This window comes from Sinohyriopsis cumingii, chromosome 2 (genome assembly GCF_028554795.1).
Source record: "Sinohyriopsis cumingii isolate HCF-2022 chromosome 2, ASM2855479v2, whole genome shotgun sequence".
Taxonomy (NCBI): Eukaryota; Metazoa; Mollusca; class Bivalvia; order Unionida; family Unionidae; genus Sinohyriopsis; species Sinohyriopsis cumingii.
The window spans coordinates 3137564-3163080 of NC_142962.1; the positions used below are offsets into that span (position 1 = coordinate 3137564).

The 25517-nt window shown below is 34.9% G+C and overlaps 2 protein-coding genes across 4 annotated transcripts; both read right to left on the minus strand.

Moving 5' to 3' along the window:
- Nucleotides 1-3916: 3916 nt before the first annotated feature.
- On the minus strand, nt 3917-13351 carry LOC149804247 (actin-5-like). Of its 3 annotated transcripts, none has more exons than XM_089938082.1 (8): nt 13188-13351; nt 9641-9805; nt 8919-9158; nt 8318-8456; nt 6615-6722; nt 6073-6264; nt 5425-5544; nt 3917-4597 (listed from the first exon to the last, which is right to left on the minus strand). In XM_089938082.1, the coding sequence occupies exons 2-8, from the start codon at nt 9770-9772 to the stop codon at nt 4392-4394; spliced, it is 1137 nt and encodes a 378-aa protein (XP_089794208.1). In that variant the 5' UTR covers nt 9773-9805; nt 13188-13351; the 3' UTR covers nt 3917-4391. The 3 variants fall into 3 exon arrangements, with proteins under 3 accessions (XP_089794208.1, XP_089794199.1, XP_089794190.1); XM_089938073.1 differs by having other exon boundaries at nt 6082-6264; nt 9626-9805; XM_089938064.1 differs by having other exon boundaries at nt 9626-9805.
- Nucleotides 13352-21391: 8040 nt separating this feature from the next.
- On the minus strand, nt 21392-25112 carry LOC149804248 (uncharacterized). The gene has a single exon (XM_089932396.1). The coding sequence runs from the start codon at nt 24004-24006 to the stop codon at nt 22666-22668; it is 1341 nt and encodes a 446-aa protein (XP_089788522.1). The 5' UTR covers nt 24007-25112; the 3' UTR covers nt 21392-22665.
- Between the last annotated feature and the right edge of the window lie 405 nt (nt 25113-25517).

The window sequence follows — 25517 nt, forward strand, 5'->3', positions numbered from 1 at the left end:
ACCGAGACAAGAAAATCCCAGTCAAGGGGAAGAACACAGAATGTAACCGCAAGACATGAATTTACTTGTCTTGGTACAAACCCCACTATGTTCGGACTTGCAACAGGACAAGGAAATCCCAGTCAAGGGGAAGAACACAAAATGTAACCGCAAGACAGGGATTTACTTGTCTTGGTACAAACCCCACTATGTTCGGATTTGCAACGAGACAAGGAAATCCCAGTCAAGGGGAAGAACACAAAATGTAACCGCAAGACAGAGATTTACTTGTCTTGGTACAAACCCCACTATATTCGGATTTGCAAAGAGACAAGGAAATCCCAGTCAAGGGGAAGAACACAAAATGTAACTGCAAGACAGGGATTTACTTGTCTTGGTACAAACCCCAACCAAGATTATTTTTCACTTCCAATTTTTTCCATTTAAATTAAAATGACCATGCACTTTTCCAATATAGTTAACAGATTCAACACACAATATGGACTAGGTACAATTATTACCTCTCACTCCATATAAAGGTCATCAGGTATTGGACTCTATTACGAAAGTCTGAACAATTATCTATACTCTATCAATATGTACTACTCTGAGAAAAAAACAAAAAAGACAAAATTTGTTTTAAAATGTTACGTCTTGCAAGCATTTCATCATGAGCGTTTCTATCCACGAGCTTATATTTTTGTAAACGTACATTAATATGAATATGCTAATGAAGGCAATGGACTGCCCAGTTGACTATAAGTACACAAGTTCAACGCGTTGAGAGAGTAGAAATATAAATCATTTATAATTACTGTTTTATCACATTTTTCGATGGCTCTCATATGGAAATAATGTTGTATATATTTGATTTCATTCATATTTGATTTAATTTAATTGTTTGCAAGTTTTAAAATCTTTTTATTTTAATTTTATTACATGTCAAAGTAATATAGTTTTGCTTACTAGGAATTTGATATTTTCCAGAAATTAGTTTAACCTGACTGTTAGTCCTAAACACTGAACCTTGTATAATTTGCTGACCTAGTTCCTGTCCTTGATTGAGAATCAAGTAAACAAATTCTTTTTTTAATTCAATTTTAATGTGTGAATGATAATAGTGAAATCGAAGCTGTACTGGAATACGTGATCTTAGACATGTGAATACCTTCTAAAATGTTATGTAATGTTTTCACGTGACCCTCATCCAGGAATCTGTTTTGCGTCTCAAGTTACCGTATTACCTTTGTTTATAGAGAAATTAGTCAGTCGGGCTACAAAACACTGGCACATAAGGTGTTCGTTTTGTTGTGACCAGTTTAAAATTTTATTTTAATTTTATTCAAATTATTATTTGGATTCTAAAAGATTAATTCTTTTTCTTGGAAATATTTGAGTGCTCATACAGAATTCTTGGACAAAGACATTTATTTAAATTTTATTCGGAAATTCAAACACTGGAATATTTTTGTCTGTGGAATACCAAAGAATTGTAGACACTACATCACCATACTGACTGCAGTTTACGTCATCGCCTCCCATTTTGGATTCGACTCGAACTCAAATTTAATTACTAGGACTTCTAAAATTTAATTCACGGATTATTCTTAGATTATTTTTGGATTTGATTCTTAAAACCGTAAGTTCTTTTCTTTTATTTTTATATTTTTTTTTCTTTCTTCTTTAGGGAAATAAGTTATTTCTTAAATTGTTCAAAGCTTGCTGTTTACACTCATTCTTTTGTTAATGTTTATTAGAGCCTAAACACATAACAAGAATAATAATAAGTAAGTAATATCTTTTACACGGATCACTTTCAACTTTGATCAGTTCGTTGGTAGGCAATGGTACGATAAAGTACACAGCTCCAACGAAGGGTGTAACGACTTTGAGGAGATTTCTAATGATATTCTTGGAAATTTATATTTTCTGTCCTGGAAATATGTGAGTGGTTGCTATTAGTGGTTAAAGGATACATTCCATGGAAATCTTCTTGTGGAATAGCATGTGGATTGATGAATTAACCAGTCTGATTAGTAAGTGCAGGAATTTTCATTTGCTTACAGTATTTGATTCAACTTTGGCTGGTTTGGGGTGTTTGATAAAGTTTGAAGAACTCTTGTTTGACAAAACACATTTCTGGTTGTTGCCGGCTTTGCCGATGCTCTTGAGAGAGTTTGGATTTCTGTAGCGAGTGATGTATATTGCCTGTGTGTCTGGAACAGTGTCTTCTGTTATAGTTCATTCCACACAACATCGTGAATTATATCCTATCTGTAGCTCGGTATATATACATGTCAGCGTCATTAAATCTAGCTAAATGCACCTAATTCATTTCACACGTTGTGTTTAAAACTAACTGAATACTTGTAGTTACATTTAATGATGCTGACCTGTAAATTTGCTAAGTTACAGATAGGATAAAATTCCCCATGCTGTGTTTAGTTTCTAGAATAATACCAAATTAGCTCAACTTCGTTTGAGTGTGTGTGTCTGCCCCTCAGAATGTTTTGTATGGTGTTGGAGAGACCTTAAGTTGTTTTACTAGTAAATTTCCTTTTGTTATATATTTGTTGCTGATGTTGCTGCTGTTTGATTTTATAATATTTCGACAGGGGTTTCTTCTTTTTAAAAGTAGTTCCTAGCGCGTGGACACCATGACTGATACGACTGAACTGCGATAAACAGACTGGGATAAGAAAAGTTAAGGGGAGCAAAACAGCTAGATTTCTCTATCTCATGGGTAAGAATATATAAATCAGTGATATCGGTCGATGTGCAGATATCATTTTTGAACAATTGAATAAATCAGTGATATCGGTCGATGTGCAGATATCATATTTGAACAATTGAATAAATCAGTGATATCGGTCGATGTGAAGATATAATATTTGAACAATTGAATAAACCAGTGATATCGGTCGATGTGCAGATATCATATTTGAACAATTGAATAAATCAGTGATATCGGTCGATGTGTAGATATCATATTTGAACAATTGAATAAATCAGTGATATCGTTCGATGTGCAGATATCATATTTAGACAATTCAAGGTATTTTCATGCAACTTTAGCCTGCAATATATCTAGACTTGAAGTATCTCATATATTCATAATCACACCATCTGCCCCAATGGATATTGACCAAAACAAAAGAAATCATTGGCCTGTTTCATTACCAAGGCTGACACTTTTTTAGCATCTAGTATATTTTGATGAAATTTTATATATCTCCTTATTATAATGCTGGCAGGATCCTAGCTTTAAGGTAATGGTCATTGGAAGGAAAAAGGGCACGAGATGGGCATATAATGTGCTGTGTAGTATTCTTGTAAATTAAAACCTGCAGGATGGGTCACATGGGACTGATTTGTTGCCATCTTCAAAAAAAAATCTTTAAGAGGTTTATTTTACTTGTTTTTACCGTCCGCCTATTTGATAATGATGTGATATTTTGGGTGCTTTGAGTATGTGCATCTTAGCCACCTTTGTGGTGAAATTTAGTTTCATTCATTTCTGTTCATGGAGTTATTGCGGTATGGGGTTGTAATGCATAAGAGAAGAGCAGTATGACACAAATTTGGGTTCCAAAGAAACCTTCAAATCAAGATATTTGTGAGATTGTCTAAGAATATGAGAGTGTTCAAAGTGTTAAGAGAGTCATAGAAGCTGAGACATAACACGTACAGTTTCATACATTATTCATTTATCATCTATCTTGTAGAGACATAAATATTACAAGAGGTTTACATTTTCTGCAATAGCTGCATTGATGGAGAAATAGAAATTATCTTCATCATGTCTTGCTCTTGATCGGATTTTGGTCTACATTTATTCTATCTATGATATTACAGTTTAACAGTTATGTTCTCAGGCATCTCGAATAACGAAAAAAAACAATAGACAACTTTTAAAAAAACGAGATAAGAAAAAATATATAGAAACATTTTTCTATTGTAGGCCTGGAAATTCAATTTGACAACCACAGCACACCGTATAGCACAGGTGGCATCACGACACTAACATAAATTAAGAAAGGAAAGAACAAGTTTGTATTCGATGCTGAATAAGGGTAATCTTACGTTCAGATATAAAAAAATCGTAGAAGAGCCTGACAATATTTGACGAAGACGTTCGCTCATAAACATGTACACGCATATAACGTTTATGAATAAATAAATAAATAAATAAATAAATAAATAAATAAATAAATAAAAATAAAAAAATAAAATAAATGCTTATATGATATGATTGTAATTAGTTATCATGTTTCATTTTCAGTTTTCCTGTTTTCAATGACCAACATTAAAAAGCATAAATCGAACTACACAAGACACTTAAACCTTTTCCTTTCGAACAAAACTGAGAAGGCAGGTGAGAATTTCCCTTGTCGGAGATTCGAGTATTTATTTCAGAAGCATTTCCTGTGAACTATTCCAGGACCACTCTCTTCATACTCCTGTTTCGAGATCCACATCTGCGAGAAAGTCGAAAGCGAGGCTAGGATGGAACCGCCGATCCATACAGAGGACCTGCGTTCAGGTGGAGCAATTACTCTGACTTTGATTCCGCTTGGTACAATAGCAGTCATCTCTTTCTGCAATCTATCAGCTAGACCTATAACAATTAAAGAAAATGGTAAATCAACTTAATATCTTTTCATACCGAGTGGACACAATCCATCGCAGACTTACGATTACAATTTGTGTTTTAATGTAGAACAACGGATTTTATTAAGGATTCGTCTTTTGAATTCATCACCATGTACAAGAATATTAGTCCATGCAAATCGAACAAAAAAAAACAAAACAAATACCACCACCACCCACTTCCACCCCCACAGAGATTAAGAGGCGTTATGGATGATCTCGATTTCCCTAACGTCCTCAACAATTTATATTTTGTTCAAGACAAATAACAAAATGTAAACAAACGTAATCCGAAATAAGACTAAAATTACGTATTTTCGTTTTATAGTCGTGGGAGCAGAGTAAATAATATCAAATCACATTGCAGAAAATTCGGTCAATTCATAACACGTGAGTTATACAATTTTGCTTGCTTTAATAGCTTGCATTATGAGATCGATCTTTAACAAGCCTAGCAAGACCTTACCTTAAGCATGGATTTAGTAGATATCATTTATTTAACTCGTAAAAACAAATAGTACAGCTATCGAAAGGAAATCGCGATATCAAGCTTTACCTTTAACACGATATCATTGTTCTCAATACCAATGTACAATTTAGGCTACATGAATTTTCAGAAAAATAAAGAATTCCACAAAAGCATACTCTATCTCCGTGCTCATCATTAACGAAAGGATAAGCTTGAAATATTTATTTATTTTTCTTCTGTATAAATTTTTTCAGTTACTAACAAGCAATATTAAGGCCTATATGACATGCCACATTAAATACGACACAAATACGTAACAAACTAACCTGGAAACATGGTGGATCCTCCCGACAGTATGATGTTTTGGTAGAGATAACTTCTGACGTCAATATCACCCTTCATTACGCAGTTGTGCACAAGTTCGTGAATGCCACTCGATTCCATTCCTAAGCGTCAATAGTAAATTTAATCTGATTTTGTATATTGTAGAAATTAATTACTGTACTTTTTAACATAATATGGAAATGTTTGTATTTTGTACAATTCACCACAGCGTTCTGAATGTATGCGACTAATAGAAAGGTTAATGATGTTATATTTCGCTGTATGTACATGTATTTGTTTCCAGCATTAACTTTGTTTAGATTACAGTAAGTATACATTGTCAAATGATTGTTTGAATAATAATGTATCTTTGAAAAGAAATTTCAATTTAAAATCTATATCTTGCGTAATACCTGTAATTCGGTTTCGGTTGTGTAAAGAGAAAACAGTCTCTCGTTGAAACAATATATAACTGTCTTTTTTAATTTCCTAGATCCACATTGAATATTATAACCTAAAGATATATTTTGAATATCAAAACGTCTAGATGCATAACCAAAACGGTCATGCTCTATTTCTTAAAAAAGAACGAAAATAGTTCATAACATAGCCAAGAATGAATCAGTTTGATATCCAAAGTGAATAATAACCTATGAGACCTGGTTGAAACAAGACCTCGGGACATCGAAAGCGCTCGTTGCCAACGGTAATGATCCCACCATCAGGAAGTTCATACGATTTTTCTACTGCAGAATTTGATACTGTATGTGACATTTCCTTTTCAAAATCAAGGGCACAGTAACACAGCTTCTCTTTTATTTTTCTGACAATTTGAAGTTCAGCTGAAATGATTCATATTTGATTTTAAACGATATTGCATGAAACGGAAGAATATAAAGCAATAAATGAATGATCCAGTGATTCCCGATGCTGGACAAACTTAGAAGAGTTAATAACATTAAATGCGAGTCTAAAGTAATACTGTGTGGGAACAAAAAGAATCGCTAATAACAGCATCTTATCTCATTTTCCATTAGGTTGTATAGGCAGTCGTAAGTTCTCGTGTTCCATTGTGCATCACTGTTAAGTCCATATTGCCCAACGAATCTGAAATCTTTAAAATATTTTAGTAAAAATAGGTAAGGCACAGTAGAACGTCATTCGTAGATTGTTGGTAGAAATTATAACTTACACGATTCAGAGAAGTTGCATCCCCTTTCATGCAGAATACTCTTAAGATAGACTGTCAAATCTGTACCAGCGAGGTTGATTCTCTCAATGGCGTGAGGATGGGCATCATCTGGAATAGCAAATAAAAATATTTCTTTTTTTAAAAAAAAACACACAACAAAACATTGGCCATAATAAGTCTGTATTATTATTTCATTCACAATGATTTGTTCTGTTCGCCATTTAATGTGAGAATTCAGTATCAAAACACCACTTGTCATGACTCTCGCCATCTTCGTTACCCGTATACCGCTCCGGTGGCCTAGTGGTTAGAGCGTCCGCCTCAGATGCGGGAGGTCGCGGGTTCAAACCCCGTCCGAGTCATACCAAAGACTTATTAAAAAATGGTACTAACAGCTGCCTCGCTAGGCGCTCCGCATTAAGAGGTTAGTGCTAGGACTGGTTGGCCTGGTTTCAGGATAATGTGACTGGATGGGACATCATGCTACATGTCTGCGACACGATGCCCCGGCGCTAAACATCACTATAAACTGCCACACTGCAAACAACGTAACGATATAACTGAAAAATTGTTATACCTACGTTAAAAATCAAAATCACACACACACACGTTACCCGTATGACCATTGGCATGTGTAATTAACCTAAACGTGTTTCAAATACCTGCCATGTGGCGACGAATTGCTCCTTGTAACCAGTGAAATCAACTGACCAGATAAAGAGCTCATTAAATAAAAGAAACTGATATACTATACGTGCTATTTTGTATATCGTTGCAGGCCACCGCTAACAATCCGTTACGCTCCTTGAACACATGTAACTGCTTGTGATGAGCCATCCTCGATTTTCATGAGTAGACATAAACAAACATGCGTCATTAACAACATAATGAAACAAAATTATACACATAAACAAAAGTTTCCGTTTAATCGAACTATAAATATACGTATTTGATCGAGAAATACTGATTGGCTCATTCGAACAGCAATGGCATGAAATGTTTACTCACGCTCGACTGATTTATTAAGCAGGTTCATGCATATTCATGAGTAACGAGGAAATCTCAGCACAGGCAGCCATAGGTGATAAAGGGGCGTGGCTCACGACAATATCTTCTGTACGGATGATGCAATGATTATTTCCATCATCTACCTCATATTTCAATTAACGATCAATCAGACTGGATCGTTTTCGTCACCTGTTATTGGTTAAAAGGGTTGCAATTGGTAATGATTCATTGGTAGACAAATTTGTGCTATTTTACAGCAATCTGTAAGTTCTACAAAAGTTATATAAAATTCTTTAATTGGTAGCTTGCACTCGTCAAAATCTAATCTAAACGTAAATCGTGATTTCTGGTTTGTTGACATGGGCTGAAAATATTGTTTCCTCAGAGAATTGGTAGATCAATTTATTATAAGCATCACACGAATTCTATCGCTTTGTATATATGGACACATACTCCCAATTCATATCCGGTTTCAATAGAAGCAGAGGTATATAATTGTTATTACAGATCTGTGGATTCCACCGGGTTATTAGCCTTCCTCTGCCTCAAAGACCAAAAACGCCTACGTTTAAGCCGAAGGAAGTCCATAAGTTTATATCACTGTTTGCAAACTGATGTAAAATAAATTTCAAGTTTGAAGAATATCAATATCCCAAATAAGAATTACATTGAATAGAACTGATAATATTTCTCACCTTCAGATATAGAAACCACGTGAGACACTCCATCTCCAGAGTCAAAGACAATTCCTGCGCCACGGCCTGATGCATACAGAGATAACACTGCCGGGATGGCCACATAGAATGCTGGCGTGTTAAACTTCTCGAACATGACCTGTAAATAACATTTTTAAAATATCTCACTGATGAATGGCCTTTTGTGTTAAATTTTTCATATTCTCAACAAAGGTTTCAAACAAAAATGCATCCTTAAGGGTTTAATCATGAATCATTCATACTTGTATATTTTGTACTTTTGTAGCGTTACATTGCTGATAATTCAAATTATAAATATACAGTTAGTAAAATGACACATAAGCAAATCACATTTTATAAGAAAAGAACATCCATTGATGGATGCTGGATGTTGATTTTCTTTTCGAATAAATGACTTAGTATTCATATGTACTTTGTATTGTTCACAATCATAATGATGTCATGAACAGAACAAATCTATATAAAAAATCTTTCGTTCTAGATATGGATGATTGCTTACAATTAATATTCATGGTATCTAATTTAAATATGTGCAATAAATACTCTTCATGTGTCAAAATGGCGGTGAATCAAAACTGACTTGTGTCATCTTTTCTCTGTTGGCTTTTGGGTTGAGAGGAGCCTCTGTCAACAGGAGAGGGTGCTCCTCGGGAGCCACTCTGAGTTCATCATAGAAAGTATGGTGCCAGATTCTCTCCATATCGCCCCAGTCAGTGATAATCCCACGCTCAATAGGATATTTTAACGACAAGATTTCGCTCTTTTCCTGGGCCTCGTCCCCAACATAAACGTCTATGTATCCAATTCTTGCAGCAACAACCTGTATGACGGAATGATATCTTGTGTACATTTTGCTATATTTGATGTCTATTTTTTCATATAAAAATTAAATATATATAGTTTGTTTTAGATTTGAAATTGTGATGGTGCCTGTTCAGGAGCTACAAGTAATGAAACAAATCGTCCGCCCGGATCTACGCATATTTATTCGACGCTGTATGAATCTATATATGTTATTATGTTCAGAAAGTCGTTTTAGTCCGTAAGATAAAAAAATATTGTACAATATTTTGGCTCATTGAGTAATTACAAAATATATATATACGTTTAAGAGAAAAAAATTTCTCTTAACATTTTCTGTCCAAGTTCCTTTTTCTCGTCACTATTTTCAAACTTCAGAAAGTCTTGTGATAATAGTAGGATGATAAATAATAAATGCGGTTGTTCCAAATTAAAAATATAATATTTAAAACATTATATTCAGATAGAGGATGAAGAATTAGATACTTCTCTAATCCTTACGTCATATCTTGGCCGACCAGTTATGGCCTGAAAAACGGCACGTGGAGCGTCGTCTCCGGCAAAACCCGCTTTGCATATGCCCGAACCATTGTCAATGACAACAGCAGAAATATCGTCCTTGTTGAAAGACATTTATCCCTTCCTTTATATGTATGAAAGAAAAATCTGAAAAACAGAAAGAATAAAAGAGTTTTATTATAGCAACAAATTAAGCAAATGACGAATGATTTATAGAAATGAAATGGTAAATTAAAAATGTTGATCCATTGATGCTATTTAAAGGTCAAAAAGTAGCTACATGTTGTTATGTATATTTAATTTGTATTGTTGGTTAGGTTTTTTCGTTCTATGCTATGGGTTATGTAAAATTGCATTTTGTAGCTGACCTTGTCCAAAATCAAGTTCATTGTTTACCTGACCAGAGTCGTTGACACTTTTATTCTGTAAACAAATAATACAAAGCTATTTTTTTCTCTGTGAGTGTGGATTTAATATTAGGATCATTATCCATAGAAGCAAACATTAATCTTGGTCTGAGTCACTGACATTGGGTTTACCATGTTCTTTATTATAATTTTAGTAACAGTCTTCTAGAATACAAGTATTTATTACGTGGTGGTCCCGTTACGGATGACTGCCATCTCACCTCTGTCTGCGTGGGTTCGAGTCTCGGATTCGGCCAATATGGGTATGCGAGAAAGCTTGCCAGTCGCTTCTGGTGGGTCGGTGGTTCTTTCCTGGGTTTTCCCGGGTTCTTCCTCCACCATTAATACTGGCCGCCATGTATAGCCTATCGTGTGCTGAAAAATGGCGTTAAACCACACAACACCAACACCATCTGTTAAGTAACAGGTTCTGGGTTTTTTAGAAAATGCTAAAAGTGACCTAGGTCAAGTGGAGGGTTTAAAAATCGTATTTGCTGGGAAAATTATTTATTCGAGCTGTAAGATCCTGAAGAAGAATCAGTCTTATTGTTGTGTCCAGTATTTCTTTTCGGTTGGAATTTATTTATTCAACATATTTATTCACTGGAAATACAAATGCTCGTCTATAATACTATTCTTGTACAGACATTAACTTGGAATTATTGTGAATTCAAATAAGGACGTCTTGGATTGTATTATTGTGATTCATCAAAAGAGTGTTGGAGCATCATTACAATTCAGACGATTAGTACATTAATGATTAGTGGCAACTACAGGCACAGCAACACCTTCAGCGTTGGAAGTTTTTTGGAATCCACTAAAGTTTATTTAAAACATTATTCCTTAGAACTTTTGTTTGCAATTCTAGGATGATTTGGAATTTAATTGTCAATACGTTTGTTTTTATATTTTCACTTTATATTCTAGGGAAATAAATTATTTGTTGAATTTTACAACGCTTGTTGCATATCACTCTTTTTATTACTTATTTTAAGACCACTGAGACATAATACATGTTCGTACTCCTATATTTCGATTATACGTTGCCATTTAATTAATTAATTATAATTAGAATAGTATCAATAACAACGGACAGACGTAGAGCATAGCAATTATAGAATGTCAACTTCGATAATTATACGACGTAAAACTTTGTTTACAAATATGAATATATCTAATGTACAATGACACGCTTTCTTATTGACTGCTTAATAATAAGACATATTTATGTGATCTTCCGCGAAAGAAAATTACCAGAAAACTTTAGTTACATTCATGTACAAATGCAGAGTTATCTTTCCCGTCTTTATTTATCTGCTTTCCTCTTGACGATTTATCAATCTGATTACCTGAGATTGCAGACTGACATATTTATCCACAACATTTGCAACTCGACGATGTTTCACACAATCTGTACAGAAAAGGTCTTACATATGAAGAATTTGCACCATATAAGGAATAAAGTGTTTGTCGTAACGCTTTATTTGGAAAATACTACCACAAGCAACGGCCTTATTCTCACACCTGCACGAGTCAGTGGGTCAGTAATCTATTTTTACCTGTGAGTGTACACTGACATGTAAGCTAATTTGTTATGTTCATACCTATCAATAGACACCACTTACGGTACTATGTACTGAAGCAAGAAATCACAGTGAAAAGGTTACTTCTTTACTTACAACTCTCACCGTTTTAATCAGGAATGGCCTTTGCAAACGGGGGGCCAGATTTGGATCATTTTGAGGGGCCCTCCGGATTTACGCGCGTTGCCCCCTGTTAGCACGTTATGTGGTAATAAACTTTTTAACATTTTCTTCCATCGCTTAAAAATTACTTTCTCTCATTAGATATATTTTTAAAAATTACTAACGCGTAGGGCCCCTGTAAGCCCGGGGCCCGATCGGGCCAAATCAGTTCAATCGGCATAAGGACGGCCCTGCTTTTAATGGTACTAGATAAATACCATGTTCATTCTAGGTTGTTTTTTTTTCTTTTTTCTTTTCTTCTTCTTCTAATTAATAATTTCAATATATTTAAAAGGAATTAGAGTTCGATTCTGAATCGTTATTTGTTACCTTCTGAGTTAATAGTATACTCGCCAAAATATGTAGAAAATGAGTAGAATACTAAAATGTATGTGTCATTTAGCTTTCCGTAATCAGTAAATTAAATACATCATAGGCATAACGTTGTTTCTATTAAATGTTTTTCAAATGTTGCATTGTATATTTGATGTGAATATTTTTGCAAAATTATTTATTTAACAAACGATTACAATATTTATTTACTCACTATAATTTAATGTTAACAACACCCATCCTTCAGGAGTATTTAAACAGGGGTATCCATACAGGTGTATTCATCCAGCCGTATTCATACATGAGTATTCATACAGGTGCGGACAAGATACAAGAAAGATCCCGTGAATGCCAAAGTAGTCACACGTTCATTTGTTTTTGCTCGGTGAATAGTTCATTGATTTATTTTTTATTTTTTTATTTTTTGTCTAAGCAGGTATTACACATAATCTTCGCACATATTGGAAACAGTTGGAAAACTGATTGTTAAATATGTAACTTGCCACCTTTTTCTGATAGGAGAAATCTTTTTTCTTTTCTTTCGTATTACATAATGTGATTTTATTTACTTTCCTTCATCTCTGTTTCTATGGTTTTATAAAGAAATTACATTTTCGAGGGTCTTTAAATTCGTGGATTTACCTGTCGAAGTTTGAATATTTGTACCTATTTAATTTCGCTGATCCATTTCTACAAATACCCCAAATAAGGAATACAAAAGAACAAAACTATGCCGATAACAAACTGGTCGCTTGAATGGTTTAAACATTCCTGTCACCTGTACGAGTACAAATCAAACACCTGTTCAGATCCATAGCAACAGTGTTCTGCTATAATGAAGCATTGTACCTTTAGTGCGAAAATTACGATTCATTGGGCACTGGAGGTTGATTCTGGTGTAAAATGAGAGAGAGAGAGAGAGAGAGAGAGAGAGAGAGAGAGAGAGAGAGAGAAGAGAGAGAGGGAGAGAGAGAGAGAGAGGGAGAGGGAGAGAGAGAGGGGTAGGGGTAAGTCGGCGTGGAAAAGAATTTCAAACGGACTTACAGTAAGGCTAGTGTGAAGATTGCCTTCTCAACCAGAATCACTTTCGAAAACCAAAGGCATCTTGAATGAGGTTATAGAAGTAGAACGTCGCCGTTAAGCAGTTGTGTTAGCCACATCAGTGTTTCCAATCACGTGTGCCATTAATGAGAAATGCAAGCAGAAAACTGGACTACTCATAGTTACCTCCCTTTCGCAGTCGTAGACTAGTTTTCGTCCCGTGTGCTATCGATGCTGTTTTTATTTTGATTTATCATGTTTGATTGGACATGTAAATAGATCATTTGCTGTATGCATCATTTTTAACAAGAATTGCCCCTCTTTGCAAATTATCAGAGGACAATATAGAAATCAATATCCTTTTTGACTTAGCAAAATTTGCGCACTCAAAATTTAGAAAGCAATTCATCAGTTGTATTAACATCTTATACATTGTCCACACCTCAGCTATTGTAAAGTGTCCTTGATTTAACCAATGTCAGATGAAGCCGAACCCTGGAAATGAGTTTCTGTTTATATAACTGGTTGGTCATACTGAAAGGAAAATAACTCTTGATAAATTTTTTATAATCATTGCCACAAAACGATACCAATGTTCCATGGGCGAACAAAATGATTTATTTTCATATTATATTTAAGAATCATCCATGGTGAAAGAACTGGTTGGTTTACACTTTAGTCAACCTGACTATTATTCATGAATTCAGTGCTATGTCACATCTGCCATCTCACTTTGTGAAAACATTCGCTGCGTGACGGTTGCGTGCACTGAGTCGATTCGCTTTTGTTATTTCGTTGATGTCATATGCCATGAACATATAGTGAAGTAAATATGTTTCGGCAGCAATTGACTTTACAACTGACGAGTGTTATCGACACAGAATTTTGCGATTAGAATATCACTCGGTCGTGAAATAACCTCTGAACTAGGCGTAGGAATACACATCCAGTTGTATGGGTTATGTGATTCGCCTCTCGCGGAGAGCGCTACATACGTTACGACTTTAGTCTTGTTTAAGAAGGGTTGTTACCTCCCTTACCCGAGTTATCGTTATTTGTTAAATCTATTTGCGGTGAGCAAAAAATCAGATGAAATGACTTCTAACAAAGGAATCGCTGACCCGTGCTCTTTTGACAAGCTATCAGTTCGTGAATTGAAGGTTTATTTAAGAGATAGAGGTTCACACGTGTCAGGGAATAAATCTGAATTGATCAAGCATGCTCAAGGACTTGTCAATTTAGGCACGCGTACGCTACATGAAATACAAATAGATGACAATGAGAATGACAACAAACGTCATGCAGAAATATTTTGTACGCCCCTCGGAGAAAAGATTCCGGAGCCATGGACTTTAAACGGCTTATGGGATAGTGATTTGACTCATTTGCCATTGTTCAGAACAGAAGATTTGTACAATTATCTTGTATTGAACAAAATGCAAATGGAACCAACCCCGAAAAAGGAAACTCTGTCCTAAGAAATCTCAAAATATTGTGTTTAAGAAACTAAAATATGGTGACTTACCTGATAGCATTTATGAAACACCAAAGCGCAAAATTGAAAATTTGGATAAGGTAGAATCAATAAATCTGAGCATATTTAATGAGAGGCTTAAGAAAGTTGCTCTACGTGCTGCAATTATTTTAAGCTGTGGTGATAACGGCTTAGACAAAAAGCAGGACATGACAGTTTTGCATAATATAAATGTTTTGTACTCAGATAGGGTAAACTTGAAGGAATGTGGCGAACAATTTCAAACTTACTTTCAAATGTTAAAATGTTGTGAAGTAGAAACTGTAATTATTGAAAACTACTGAAGGAAAAGCAAACAGAAGTAGCTGGCAGGAAGCTAGGTCAGGCAGGTTGAAAAGTTCAAACTTTGGGGTCATCTGCAAACAACGGGATGACACAAAGCCTAAAAGTGCATTGAGGACAGTTATGGGTTACAGCCAATTTGAAACAGCCGCAACACATTGGAGGAAAAGTTACGAGCAGCAGCCAGACGAGATTATGCCAAGGACATACAAAAAACACACAAAAACTTGTGCTGTATGGAAGTGGTGAAATTGTTCCGCTTGTAATTTTTGTCTCCATCAGTCGCCATATGAAAAAAAGTAGTTCAGAATATACTTCTCAATGGCAATGAATTACACGGACTTGGGTAAGAATTATTAGCTCCGGGTGAGTACTCACGACTGTACTCCCAATCTATGTTTAGAGTAGTTCTGCATCTCTCATTTTGGTGATGCTAAATGAGTTAGATTTAGTCATTCTTGGTATTGATTTAAAGGAAATTGTTTACTCATATTGATTCATCTTTGAAGATATTTGAGATTAATATATGATATATTAGACTTTCGACACATTGGAAAGTTCAGTACTCACAAACAAAAGAAGGGACAATATAGAAAAACAAATGTGATCTTACTCCTAACAGTGACATGGCCAAAAAGTTAAACGGAAATTCCAGGTTTATTACTAAAGATAGACACAAGACTTTTTGAAAGGTTTATTCTTTGGCTAAAACGTTAGAACTGTCAAATTAAAATTTAAAATTTATTTCTTTTAAAACTTTTTCAAGTATGTACATATTTATATTTATAATCTTTTATTTGGTTGAAGTTCATTATAATCAGCGTGTATGTATTGCTACACAAAATAAAAGTTTAAATTGTGGATAATGCTCAAATTCTGTCAGAAAAAATATCTTTCTTGGACATTATTGATTTTTTTTAAAAATTCTGTAAACAACTAATACAATAGTTAAAATATTCTCTGTGTGTATGGGTTTAATACATGTTATTGGAATTCCCCTATAATTTACCTGACATTGTCCAGGTTATATATATTAATTTTAGTAACAGACTTTCTAATTATAACTAACATTTTATTTTGTAAACATTAAGAGCTTTCTAGAAGGTAATGCTGTTTATTTTAATAGAAAATGCTAACTGTGACCTGAGGTCAAGTAAAGGACTATATTAATCGTGTCAATGGAAAACTTATTCATTCGTGCTTGGACATCCGAGCTTAATGAAGTTATTGTTTGGTACAGTATTTGATTTGGAATTATTTAAATTATTTATTTTATGGCAATACAAAAGTACACTGATAACATTCTTGGAAAGAGAGACTTGAATTTATACTGAATTTTCAAATAAGGATTACTTCTTACATTGTATTATTGTGATCCAACAAATAATGTTGGCACATCAACACTTTACGAGCCATCACATACACATCAACACTCAGCGTTTGATTTAATTTGGATTTCTACTAAAGTTTATTCAGAACTTTTTTATTATTAGGACTCGTGTTAGTATATTCTAGGATTATTTTGGGATTTAAATCGCAATACCGTAAGTTCTTGTTTTTATTTCACTTTCTAGTGAAATAATATTATTTATTGAATTGTACAAGGCTTATTGCTTTTCGCTCTTTTCTGCTACTTATTTTAAGAGCATAGACTCGTAACAACATTAAAACATCTTTCTAGTTGAAACTATGCCTTTAAGTCATTTATACCATATATTACGGGTCCAAGCAGTTTATTTGTGTGTTTTTGACGGGGTGACTATACGAGTAACACGGTTTACAGTCACAACGGACGCAAGACATGAAGTACACAATACAAAACCTACTCCGAAACTTACCGAAGTCAAAACGTACTCAGATCGAAACGTACATATGAATGCCAAAAGGTAACCAAGTCAAAAGCTACCCAAACCATACTCAAGTCAAAACAAAGAAATGAACGCTGAAACGCACCCAAGCCAAAACATACAGTTATGTATATTTTATTTGCATTGTTTGGTAGTTACGTCTTTTTTATAATTTTATTTCATTACATGCTATAATGTAACACTGACCTTGTCCAAAATTGAGTTCATTTCTGCTTGACCTGAATTTAATTTTGTTCTTCTGTAAACAACTAATGCAAAGCTAAATTATTATCTATGTGTATGGGTTTAAAATCAGAATTAGTATTAATAAAAGTAAATATGTTTATTTGGGTCTAGGTCTGGGTTTTGGAATTTCCTTACTTAGTGTATTTGACTATTTTGTAAACATCAGGATCATTCTAGAAGGTTATTTTCAATTAGATCATATATTTATTTATAAAATGCTAATTGTGACCTGAGGTTAAGTACAGAATTATATAATCGTGTAATTGAGTGGAAAATTTAGTAGTGTTTTAAGATCTATCGTTTTCAGGTTGTATCATATGTTCTGTCATGTACTTCATTTTTGTGCTGGAAATGTTATTTCTTCAAATTATTGAATTCAAGTGATTATTTTCTCTGGAAATACAAAAGTGCTCTGGCTAAATTCATAGACAAGGACATTCACTGGAATTTATAGTGAATTCAAACCTGGAATTATATTACTGTGATTCAACAAAAGACTGTTGACATATCAACTCTCTACAAGCTACCACAGACACATCATCGCCTTCAGTTTTTGGATTTATTCTGGACTTCTACTAAATTTTATTCAGGACATTAAATTGTTAGGACCTGTGTCTGTAATTCTTTGGATTATTTTGGGATTTAAATCGCAATACCGTAAGTTCTTTTTCTCATTTTCACTTTGTATTCAAGGGAAATAAATTATTTGTTGAATTTGACAAAGCTTGATACCTTTCACTCTTTTCTGTTACTTTTCTGTTTCCTCTAAGCGAAATGCCCTTAATACGTGTACATATATGAACACAACAGCTTAAATTCATCTGTAAATATCATTATTAATAGTTAATACTGTCTGTCACACTTCGTTCCAACACAATGTCATCAAAAACCCAAGTGGACATTTACCAAAATTACTATTATAATCCTCATTGGCATTCTCCCTCTATGTTCAGGACGATAGGTTAGATGATTCAAATATTAAAAAGCTGCAATTACCTTGATACTTTTTAATATGTTGTGTCCAAATAATATATATGTGCTCACAATAAAATGATCATACGAAGTATGACGATTGCAATGGAAATTATGGAAATTTGCATAGCTAAGCCAAACAACTTGCTCTAATTCTTGTCGAGCCGACATCAATAGATACGAGAATGAAGAGTTACTTTTCTCAGAGCTCTTACAGCAGATTCCATATTTTTTCAAAAGTATGGTTACGTTTTTTCGCATTTGCTTTTTTTTTCCTTTAAAATTATGTTATACTTTGGATGATTTGTCGTTAAAAAAGGTGATTCATTCTGTGAGGCACCTGCTCCATTCCCTGATTTCGGGATCATGGGAAGATTTGCATATGGGGTTTTGGTTGTTTTTCTTCGTTGTTTTACACTTCTTTATCCACTTTATGGATTCTTGGGGAGAGTAATTGTAAAGCAAAGACAATTTATTCTGCAACATGCTAGGTCAGTGTCATATCCTTTTTTTAAGTGTAATTTATTTTATCATGTGTTGACCAGAAGATTTGTCAGTTTTTTATTTTATTTTTGACTTGTTTCTACATTGGATTCTAGATGAGAGGAATGGATAGGGGATGGTTGTCATAACTGTTTTATTATTTGTTCTTTGCAAAAGATAATTGGAATGGATAGGGGATGGTTGTCCTCATTGTTGAGGGTTTTCCACTTTCAATATTCTAAAGTTCTATCCAAGTGTACCGATTGGGGTGTTTGCACCGTTTAACGTCAAGACAATTTCAAGGAATCCTTAATGCCAATTAGTACATACAGACTAGGTTCCTTTTGTCCCTTGACAATTAGTACATACAGACGAGGTTCCTTTTGTCCCTTGACAATTAGTATATACAGACAAGGTTCCTTTTGTCCCTTGACAATTAGTATATACAGACAAGGTTCCTTTTTCCCTTGACAATTAGTATATACAGACAAGGTTCCTATTTATCTTTCTTATGATGGATCTTAAGAGTTAACAGTGGGTCTGACATTTCAATCTGGTTGTAAAGTACTTGTGCGTCGATTCTGGCAAGAAAATTAATACTAAGGTATTTAAGGAATCATTGTCTCTGCTGATATTTTATGGTGTGTACTGGTTTTAAAACTATTGTAACCAGTATGGGATTTTCCAGTAACTTTTGTGAAAACAAAGTTTAAATTTCTAAAAAATGCAAAAGTATTGAATAACTGCTGAAAACCTGAAAATCTAATCAGATGAACTACATATAAATATAAATATGACAACACAATTTTGTCTACATGAAGTGGGTGTTTTCCTCAATCGTGCTAAAAGGGTTTGTGTTAGAATAAAGTCCAATAATGTGTGAAAGAAACCATGAAAACATTTTATCATTTCGGAAAATCTTCTCATGTCGTCTGCAAATAAATACGGATATGCCTACTAAATTTCATATGTGCACCTGAAAAATTTCTGGCTTAATCTTGCTAACAAACCTTTTGAGAAAATATTCTCAACTTCAAAAGTGAAAAAACGTTTAAAACCCTAAAAAAAATCACTGTATCGGTTCGCAAATGTAATCAAGTTATCTATATAAGTATTCAAATAATCTTGCAAATTTAATTTGTTCATTTCGCTCACAAGCTTCTTCATGATGGATTGGATGGGTCAACAAATTTCTGGAGGTACCGACTGAACCGGAACTGATGACCCTGCAGCAAGCAGTGAGGGAACGTTGATAATCGGATACTGTTGATAATCGGATACTGTTGATACTGTTGATAGTCGGATACTGTTGATAATCGGATACTGTTGATACTGTTGATAGTCGGATACTGTTGATAATCGGATACTGTTGATAATCGGATACTGTTGATACTGTTGATAGTCGGATACTGTTGATAATCGGATACTGACTTGGGTCATCCTGAGGTTAAGCTGCAGATCACATCTGTTAGAAACAAAATTCATTATATACCGTGCATAAAAAAATTAATAAAATCACTCTTACCTCCACAGATTATGATGGAAACATAAACGACAAGATTTCCCATTCAGCTATGCTTTTTAGGTCTTAGAGTGATGATTCAACATTTTAAGAACCTTCTGTTATCATTGCTTTTCTTTTGCTCTCTTTCTTTATCGCCCGCACCAAACTTATTTTTGTACCGTCTCTTCTGGTTTTACAATTGGCTCTAATATGAGTGTTGTATTTGATAACGAGCGATTTGCTTCTTGATACAGGTTGCTTTAATTATTAAAGTAGTTTTGGCCCGCTTATGCTGACAAACATCCATGATAATCGGATGGGACTGCTAAATACTGGAGACAAAAGAAAATGTTTTTATTATTATGAGGTCTCTGGTAATCAAGTTCTTTGTGAGACGGGATATGAATTAGAATTACATTCATCTATACATAATATAGGAGCATAATTTGCATTTGAAGTCATTAATATCCATACATAGGACTGTTTCTAACCGTACTTTATCAGAACGATAGACAGTTCTCCCCAGATAGCACGTGCTCTTTAAGATAATACTGGCTGCAAGCATGTACATTTGGAAAATATGAAGCACACACTTAACAAAGTAGGAATACATTTTTGTACAGAGCTGCCTGGTGTTTAAGAACCATTCTTGTAATGAGTTCTTTTGGAACTAAATTTCCGTATGTAGTTGATGCATAGATTATACCTAAAATTTCTGTCATCTCTAAATCTGGATTCTCCTCAGAACGCTCTTTATTTTCACAGTCTCCATGCCCAGTTTGATCAGCTGTTACATTTTCATTTGACTTATAGATGTTTATAAAACTTGTTTTCTCTAACAAAAGTTTGCATCATTGTTACATTTTCATTTAAATATGTTGTAGATGACACGGATGCGCTCTGTCCGACTCTGTCCATTATAAATAAGAAAAGAAGAACATGAAATGCCGGCGCATTGCGTTGCGTCATGGCAGATCTGGGTCTACGGTATTTGCAGCCTGGGTCGAATCATGCATGGATGAATACCACAATTAAAATATTATCTGAAAATTCAAATTGCTTCTAAATGATCTAGACCTGACTTAGCGATGTTGGCGTTGCTTTTTCTTTCATGTGTAAATATTCTTGGAGTGTATTCATTTTCCATTTAGGTCTTGCAAAAACCATACATGTGTTCTTGGAACACCATTGCCCATCCACAGTGACCTACGCGTGAAGCTTAGCCACGCAGACGGACGGATGGATAAGTGCAATACTAATAATCCTTCCTTTACCTAAATAAGCTTGATATGTTTTTATTCTCAGCTAACACATTTTGAATGTAACGAAAAACAAAGTGAAATAGATAATATTTTTATTTGCACAAAGTGACAATAATAACAAATTATTAAACGTAACCTAACGTCATTACTGGTACAATGAAAAGAAAAATGAAAAATAAAACTATATAAATACAGATAAATAGGGCATAAATATGAAAGATTTTCAGAGTGAGATTATTTCCATGTTTCTTCATTCGCCACATTAACATAATACATTTGCACTGTAAACAGTTACTAAATCTACTGTTTAGCATTCTAACATGGTGTTCGTTAGTAAATGAGATCATGTCCAGCCTCGTAACACAACTGACCAATCATGTAAAATTAAAAGTTTGATTTAGATAAAGCCAACATCTCTCTCTCTCTCTCTCTCTCTCTCTCTCTCTCTGCGAAAGATGAAACTAATAAGGGGCCAAAAGATTTACATTTTTGGGCGATTATAGAATATATTATAAAGCATTATAAATATTTGCATGAAATCCTGAAGGAAAAAGGAAACTCGCAACTCCATAAAGACGAATGTAGAAAACGTCAGGATTTATCTTATGAATGTTACAAAATCGTTCTCTGACAACACTGCAAAATCGGTGAAAGGACAAGGCTGATACTAGTCTCCATGAGTTTGGTTGGATCACTCTATTCACAGAACAGTGATAATGGTGTTTGCATTTGTTATCATTATATAATCCAGTATATCGTGCTATGATTGCTAGTTGGCTTTTAAAATCACTTTTGAGCACTATATTTGGCTATATCATTTTGAAAAAGTAGGAGGTAAGTGCCATTTCCAAGGAAGCGCTTGAGGCAGCCTACAGGGGCATCGAGCCTTGAACGTGTGATTTTACAAGTCCTACGAAATGGAATACAGTGTCACCTGGAATGAGTACCTATTACATTAAATAGACATGATGAGCACACGTTTACCTTTAGGGAAAATACAGAATAGTGCCTTTGTGGTAGGTTTTAACAAGCACACATTAACAAGGAGTTTGTAAGATTAATATGTTTTGGAACAGAGCTGATATCTTCGGCACTCAAATATGCTGCCAGTTTAATTTATAATCGCCTCGCCTCGATCGCGCATGTCAGACAGACCTCTAACATAAGCATTTCTTAACTGGCAGGTGCGATCGAATGTTTGAGGAAAGCATTTTGCCATGGTTAATATTGCTTTTCAAGATATGCATATATAATGAATTATGTATAGTGATAACTGGATGGTCAATATAATGCTGCAAACCGTCAGCACCTAAAAACATAAATTTAAACATATCCCCAATTAAAGTAGTGTCTAATCTCTTAAAATCGAATACTTCAAAATATGAATCTTTCCACGACTATCGCCAACCCACAAGTATCCATCTCCGTCAAGCGCTATCGCATTTGGGCCTTCAATTCCGTCTTTCTTATTGAAGAGGAAGAGAAGGAACTGACCGTCATAGTCCAGAACATGCACACAGTCGTTGTTCCAGTCACTGACCAAGATGTGCCCCTTGTTGTCACAACAGATCCCATGCGGCAAAAATGGTTTCTCTAGTGTCTTTCCAACCGGACCCTTGTAGGTACCTCTTAATTTCCATTCCTTCGTGAGAATGTTGACTCCCCTTGTACCATCGCCATAGTCCGAGACACATATGTCCCCGTTGATATTGACAGCCACCCGGAATGGGTAACCGAATATATTGTGCTGTTCTTTATCCTTTTCAATAGCCGAAAGAATCTCACCATGACTGGAAAGTTTGGCCACCATTCGCCTGGAGCCAAAAGACGTTGGTCGGTGGTAATTATCCCTTAGGCAGACATAAATGTTCTTGAGACCGTCAGAACATATGCCTCCTGGAAAAAGAGATATGAATGCAAAGTCGGATGTTTTGAGTGTCTCCATGTCCAGCATCTTGATACTCTTTTCCTTATAACTTGATACCAGGAGAGATTGTTTCTTGCCATCGAAGAACGCTGTGATGTCATTAACTTGAATATTTAGAGTAGTACTTTGAATATTTTGGCCGTCTCTTTTAAAGAGATTTAACTTCCTCGTGCCCCATCCACAGCAAGCGTAGGCAGAATCAGATGAGACTGGTCCAATAGCATGAACCGTTTCGTTTTCTTCTCCGCATCGAAATGATCTCAATATTTTTGTTTCCGTTCTTTTGGCTGCTTCATGTGTAATCCTTGCTGTAGTCAAGGGAATAGGCGATAGATCTTCAAGAACGTAAGTACCGATCAGTTTTGATAAGGTTTTGACACTAACTTCTCCTTCAAAGAAAACGGCCTCCTTTTTATCAAATTTTGACTTTCTGCCAAATTTTTGCAATTCAATGAATGTTTCAGATCTATCTGCCTCGTCTTTCCCTAGAAGATGATCACTACGCGGTGTACTCTCGTACATAGGTGAGTTCAGTTCGGACCTCAAAGAGTCCATCACAGATCTAATTCGGTGGATCTCTGCCTGAAGTTTTTGCTTTAACTCACCGATAACGTTCGACACATAGCCGTCTATTTCGGAATGTACAACTTTAGCCCGCTCTCTAAATTTGTGAACAACATTCTCCACCTGAATAGTTATAGCAGTTTCGTATTCAGCTAGGCTCCTTAGCGCCTTTCTTTGGGCAGCAACTTCAGCCAACGACATGGTGATAGTTTGCGCGATGTCTTCAACTACTGTCACTATGATTATTGTAACCAGTGTATGTATGTGTGTGAAACGCAATCAGTCGATCTGATCAAAGTTGAAGACAACTGATTGTTACACGCTTCAACAGTAAAGGTTCGAATGACACGTCACTCTACAACCTTTGTTTAAAGGTCTTGACAAGTTGTGCTCAGCTATTAGTCGATAGGATCACTGTGGAAGAAGCGATTATGACACCAAGTATTTTGCGCAAAATCAGATGTAAAGCTCGGCAACTTCCTTCGAAAACTACGTCACACTGCTGGTACTTCTGAAACCGCAGATAACTATCATCCTTCAGCTTTGTGAAAGTACGGAATCTACATACTTCTTCCTATCATGCACAGGGTCGATGTGAAGCTGACAAACGTCACTGAAATTCAGTAGGATGACGTCAGTGTGCTGCAGTTGACATCACTAACCAACCAATTGGGATACACAGCTTTTAATAATTACCGGCCTTTGATATTCGCTTACTATTTAGGTCAGGTACAAACGAATCTGAAACTATGCTACAAGTCTTCAAACATCCTGCCCATGCTGGCAAGATAAACTATATGTTTCCAACAGAAATCCAAAGTATCTTAAAAATTATTCAAAAATCGTCGTGGTTTCTTTTTTACTTCAAAATAAAATGTATCTCCTTCAAAATCGTTCTGCTTTGATAAATACCAGAATCACATAAATCAAGCATAATGTGTGTCCCATGACCACTAAATAACATGATGTTATTTTTTATCAAGGAACAAAGTAATAAATCAAACAACTGGAAAATTTCGTTCGGCATAAGCGAAACTGGTGGAAGGTATGTTCCGTTAGAAAATCCTAAACTTGGTCGTTTGTAGTTCCCGTACGAATCTTATCGTCGATTACCACATGATTTACGGTGTACATATATACTTCTATTGGACTTATTCCAAACACGACAGTCCTTACACAAATACATGAATAGTTTGACTCGGATAGCAATGTGTGTGTGCGGCTATGTAAGAGGTTTTGCTCTGTTAAGTAAGTGACATAAGAAATAAATCATTAAAATATCACACGTACAATCCATGTTGATGAGAGTCCGTTCATCATATTTCCTCGAAATTTGTGCTGACACAGTTCCAAAAACAAATTTATTTAATGCTTCGATAAAGAGTGCACAGGTAATTTCCACAGGTAAAAATATACGACATCAATAGCAAGGTCGATATTTTCTTTATACCTGCCGACAATAAGCAAGCTTATCTATTCAATGGGTCACATGATCATGGTAATGTTGCGCTTATTATTGTTTTGGTATAAGTATCATCGGGTTGGGGCAAATCCTATACCAAAATATGAGTAATAAAACTTAGCAAACAAATACATCTTTATTATTTGAAATTCGCGTAACGTTTCGTTCAGAGGAATCAGACTCTTACGTGTTGAAACCATGCGTTCAGTAAATGGAATCTCACTCCTTTGTGTTGAAATCATGCGTTCAT